General features: G+C 39.0%; 1 protein-coding gene across 1 annotated transcript; it reads left to right on the top strand.

The window, feature by feature from the left end:
• Nucleotides 1-2,901: 2,901 nt before the first annotated feature.
• LOC141815672 (cis-zeatin O-glucosyltransferase 2-like) lies at nt 2,902-4,537 on the top strand. Its single transcript, XM_074703624.1, has 2 exons — nt 2,902-3,694; nt 3,781-4,537. The coding sequence occupies exons 1-2, from the start codon at nt 2,928-2,930 to the stop codon at nt 4,424-4,426; spliced, it is 1,413 nt and encodes a 470-aa protein (XP_074559725.1). The 5' UTR covers nt 2,902-2,927; the 3' UTR covers nt 4,427-4,537.
• The last annotated feature ends 843 nt before the right edge of the window (nt 4,538-5,380 follow it).

Below are 5,380 nucleotides of genomic sequence, written 5' to 3'. Positions count from 1 at the left end.
ATTTATGAAGTGTTTTGATAGTTTTAAACTGCCTTGAAAAATAGAATTTGCAATTTATTAATTTATGAAGTCACTGCCTATGACTCGAGTTTAGTAGATTTGGAATTAAAATATTTATCAAGGGTCAATCTGCAAAAAAAAATAAATTTTAGAAAAAATGGAAATAAATAGTGTGATTAATTGAAATCGTATAGCCTGCCCAAGTCACGTGGGTCTGGTTCCCGACAGGCGCGACAGCCAATTCCAGATATAAAGATTAGAAAAGGTGCCTTTTTCCGACCTCGTCTCGGCTCTTCTTGAATCTCTCTGACGGAAGAGGAGTGGCGAATCAAGCGATTAGGGTTTTGGCGAGCTCACGAAGACGATGATGTTCGACGGCGGCGGTAGCGGGGAAGGGGAGTTACTCAGCGAGCGGATGGCGATGCTGGCTGGAATCCCGATCCAGATGACCCCTGCGTCAGCGGCGGAGATGGTTTTCGCGAGCGGCGGCGGGGGGACGTCGCTGCCGCAGAGGGGGACGGAGGAGCGGGTGCCGCAATGGGGACAGCAATGAGGATGTCGATGAGCACGAGGAGGCGGAGGAGGCGGAGGAGGCGGACGAGGATGAGTCGGAGGGTTTCTGGTAAGTTTCCATCAAGTTTCCACGGTGGAAACGTTTCCCAGCGTTTCGGAAACGGGGACGGAGGTGAATCTGCCGTTTCCAGACAGCATAGGTTTCAAGTAAACAAGGTAACCCATGTGGAATAATTAATAATAAATCGACAGAAACATGTGGAATAATTAATAATAAATTGACAGAAACATGGAGAAAACATGATCCACGTAAAGACCACCGCAAGGCGCAAGCGTCATAACAAAATTCAACATCATGCATAAATTTCTACCATCGAATTGTATACATCTTATGGCAAAAAATTCAATATTTTTGACAAGGATTGAATTAATATAAAAGCTACTAAATATTTTATATATATACAAGTTTTCTAAGAAAACTCGAAAAAGATGTTCTTTTTTATTGAAATGGTGAAAGGGCATTGTGTTTAATCTCGTATAAGTGCATTTTTTATTTTTAAAATTATTTTTATTTTAATATTGTTATATTAGTGCTATTGCGATATAAAATATTTCTAATTCTAATCAATACAAATAAATTATATTATAACAATTATAATTCATATTTACTATAACCTAAACATTTCAATTCTCATCAATATTAATAAATGATATCATAGCAACTATAATTCATAATTATTATAATATAAATTCTTCATTTTCAATCAATATTAATTAATATTATATTATAATAATATCTCAATTTTGATCAATATTAATAATATTATATTATAACAACTATAATTAAATTCTTATAATATAAATATTTTATAATCAATATTATTTAACATATTATTATAATATTTATTTTTATCAATATTAATTAATATTATATTATATTATATAAATTATAATCATTATAATAATAATTATTCTGTAACTATTATAATATCATAGCTATTATAATGAAGTAGTAATTATCATCCCTGTTGTAGTAGTATCAAAAATAAGGACTCTTTTGATAATAAATTAAAAAATATCTTTTTTATGAGTCTAATAAAAAATGTCCTTTAATTTTTATCCAAGTTTTATATTGTGCCACTCAGTCACAAGCACGTGGTTTATTGATATCGAAGGGCAAGACAAGACAAAAATATGATTAGAAGAATTTTCAACTTTGCAAAATAATAACTTTATATGATAGGTCATTAATTTTAGTAATATAAAAAATATAATGGACTACAACTTTAGGCTGGGCATGCAAAATAATGCTTTGAGATTCACATATAAATGGACAAAAACGCTCGTAACCTTAAAAAAATAAAATAAAATTGAAAACGACATCCCATTTTTTTATTTACATGGATGCATTTTAGTAATCGATAGTGATAAAAAAAAAAAAGACATAAATTGTCTCAATTATGAATTTTCTATTTGAGATATAATACTTGCTTGTTTTTAATATTGAACTTATCACATATACGAAGATTATCTCTTCTCTGAAAATAAATATATTATTAGATGTCTTTAAAAAAACTAAAATGGATGGACCACATCACTCCCCACGCCTATTTTATCAATTTTTTAAATATTTAAAGATAATAATTTTTATTAAAGTTTTAAAAAAATTATAAATAAATTTAGTAGATCAACATTAATTTAATAAATTTAATGATGTAATTTTAAAAATTGAGCATTAGAATTATCAATGGTTTTTATATAATTTTCAATGACGTTTTAGTAATGGGCGCTGAAATAAATTGAACCGAATCAAATTAAGAAAACAAATAAAAAATAATTATTTTATTAAATAATTTAATATGAAAGTCATTGATGATCTAAGTTTAATTTTTTTAAAAAAATCATCAATAAACTTATGAAAAATACTCACAACGAACTATCTAATAATTCATTATTCTTAGATAATCACGTTAAAAGAAATTCATCTGGCAATTCATTTTAACTCAGATCTCTAAATGTTCAAGAAACTACACAGATGTTGACTGCTGTATATCCTCACACGTTTTAAAGCTTCCAGTAGACTGCCAAATTATTTATGTCGCATCAACCCACCATCGCCACTTTTATATCTCAATTAAAGTTATCGGACCCACTCAATTAAGTGGTGGGACCGAACGTCCACGTTTTTTTGCATTCGCCTTGAGAATCCTGACACAGTGAGCAAGACCCGAACGATTCTTTGGCAGCTGACGGCCGAACTAGACGGAGGGCGCTGAGAGAGATTGATGGATGAGAGAGACATGCTGCTCATAAATTGTCTGCCATGAAATCTCTGTAAGTGCTTGCGTTGGATTCGATCTAATATACCAACTGATTAGGAGGAAGAGCAGCCGCCGCCGCCGCCGCCGCCGCCGATGGAAACAGTAGCATGCCAGGGGCAAGTACAAGTCGACGGCACAGTGGCGGTGGTGATGGTGCCGCTGACGGCGCAAAGCCACCTCGCGCAGCTCCTCCACCTTTCGCTCTTCCTCTGCTCCCGTCGGGGACTCACCGTCCACTACGCGTCCACCACCACGCACATCCGCCAGGCCACCTCCCGCCTCCACACTGCCTGGTCATCCTTCGCCAACGCCATCTCGTTCCACGAGCTCCCCATTCCTGCCTTCTGCAGCCCGCACCCGGATCCCTCCGGCACCAAGTTCCCCGCCCACCTCCAGCCCATGTTCGACGTCTTCGATCACCTCCGCGCCCCCGTCGGCGCGCTCCTCCGCTCCCTCTCTGCTTCCTCCCGCCGCGTGGTTGTCATCCACGATATGCTTTCCTCTTTCGCCGCTGATGAGGCAGCCGCCTTCCCCAACGCTGAGTCCTACGTCTTTCACTGCGTTCCCGCCCTGTTCCAGATCAGCGTCGCACGACCCTCCGCCGCCCTCGAGCTGAGCCGTGACCACGGCCTCACCCTCCCGTCCTTGGAGGGCAGCATGACCGAGGAGTTCATGGCCTTCGTCCAACGGCAGTGGACCCCTTCCAGGATCGCTCACACCACCGGGATGCTCCTCAATACGTGTCGCGCGCTCGAGGGCGAGTTCCTCGATATGTTTGCGCAAGAACCCGCGTGCTGCAGCAAGAAGCTGTTTGCCATCGGCCCACTGAGTCCGTTAGCCGTCGTCGCCGGCGAGCGTCTGTAAGTGATTTGCATTGTCGGATTGTCTTTAATTATTTAATCTTTCTTTTGAATTGATTAGTGTCTCGAACTATTATTATCGACAGAGTGAGCTCCCACGAGTGTTTGAATTGGCTGGACGAGCAGCCGCCGGCGTCGGTTGTGTACGTGGCGTTCGGGACGATGACCACGATGTCCGAGGAGGAGGTGAGGGAGCTGGCGCAGGGATTGCTGCTCAGCGAGCAGCGGTTCCTGTGGGTACTGAGAGACGCCGACAGGGCCGACATATTCGCTTCTGAAGAGGGCGACGACGGCTGGCGGATGGAGCTGGCGGCTGAATGGGAAGAGAAGGTAGGAGGGCGGGGGATGGTGGTGCGCGGGTGGGCGCCGCAGCTGGACATCCTGGCCCACCAGGCGACAGGGGCGTTCCTCAGCCACTGCGGGTGGAACTCGTGCACAGAGAGCCTCTGCCTGGGCGTGCCGATGGTGGCGTGGCCGATGCACTCCGACCAGCCCATCAACGCCGCGCTGGTGGTGGACTACCACGGCGCAGGCGTCGCGGTGCGGGGCGGCGGCGAGGCGGTGGGGCGGGAGGAGATCGCGGCGGCCATCAGGCGGGTGATGGTGGGGGAGGAAAGCGAGGGTGTGAGGCAGCGGGCGAGGGCGCTGGGGGAAGTCTTGCGGGCGGCGGTGGCCGACGGCGGAGCGTCGCGTGCCGAGTTGGACGCCTTCGTTGCTCTCATCACCAGATGAAACCGCAGTCAAATATATTGCTATTTATCAAACTAAATATATTGCTATAAATGTCAAATCGACTGTTTAAGAAGTATCAAATCACTCAGAAATAATTTATGTATTATGTAAGACGGCGTTTAATTTGAAAATACAAAGTATTATCCTTGTTGCTTGCCCTCGAGGTGATTAAATTCTGACCTTGGACAACTCTGATGCGACCTAATTTAAATTTTGTAAGTTTTTATATAACTCCTCATTTTTTATCATGCCCTAAAATTTCAGATTCAATACTTTCTAGTAATGCATAATTTATTTTCAAAAATTCATATAAGTGATGATGCTTTAAAGAAATCAAGATCACAATCAAAAATTCATATAAGTGGTGATGCTTTAAAGAAATCAAGATCAATGTGATGATACTTTTAAGAAATCTGTACCAAGATGATGATATTTTAAGAAATCAACAAAAAAAATATGATGATGTTTTGATGAAATCAATAGTACTAAGATGCTAATGTTTTAACTAAAAAAACATCAAAGTATTTTTTTTTATTTTTAGTTATATAATTTTTAATTTTTATTTTTCAATTTTCTTTTAATTAGCTATTAAAAAAGATAAAAATAATTAAAAATAAAAATTATTTTATTTTATTTTTTACTTTTATAAACCTTCTTTCAATTTTAAAAATTTTTAAAAAAATATATGAATAAATTTAGGAGATCCTAAAGTGAGTATAATGATGTGTTTTTTTTAAAAAAATTAAAATTTTCATCAATGACTTTAGCATAAAACTCTTTAATAAATTTTTAGTTTTTTTTTTCTTTGATTCAGTTTATTTTGTTTAAATAAAGAAAACTAATAATTTAGGATTGAAAGACGAAAAAGATATTTTTGAAAATAAATGCGTCATTTGAAAAAAATAAACTGTGGTATGTTCTTTAGAAATGAAATTCTGTAACTTTGTGTGAGTC

Source organism: Curcuma longa, chromosome 21, assembly GCF_044706935.1.
Source record: "Curcuma longa cultivar G26 ecotype Majalengka, Jawa Barat chromosome 21, ITB_CL_G26_1.1, whole genome shotgun sequence".
NCBI lineage: Eukaryota > Viridiplantae > Streptophyta > Magnoliopsida > Zingiberales > Zingiberaceae > Curcuma > Curcuma longa.
The sequence above is the reverse complement of the archived record's forward strand: the minus strand, read 5'-3'. Positions and strand labels throughout refer to the sequence as shown.

Excerpts from the sequence above, each read along its gene's own strand:
- LOC141815672 (XM_074703624.1), top strand. The coding sequence starts at position 2,928 with ATGGAAACAGTAGCATGCCAGGGGCAAGTACAAGTCGACGGCACAGTG. Across the intron at positions 3,695-3,780 it reads GTCGTCGCCGGCGAGCGTCT|AGTGAGCTCCCACGAGTGTT; the intron begins GTAAGTGATTTG and ends TATTATCGACAG.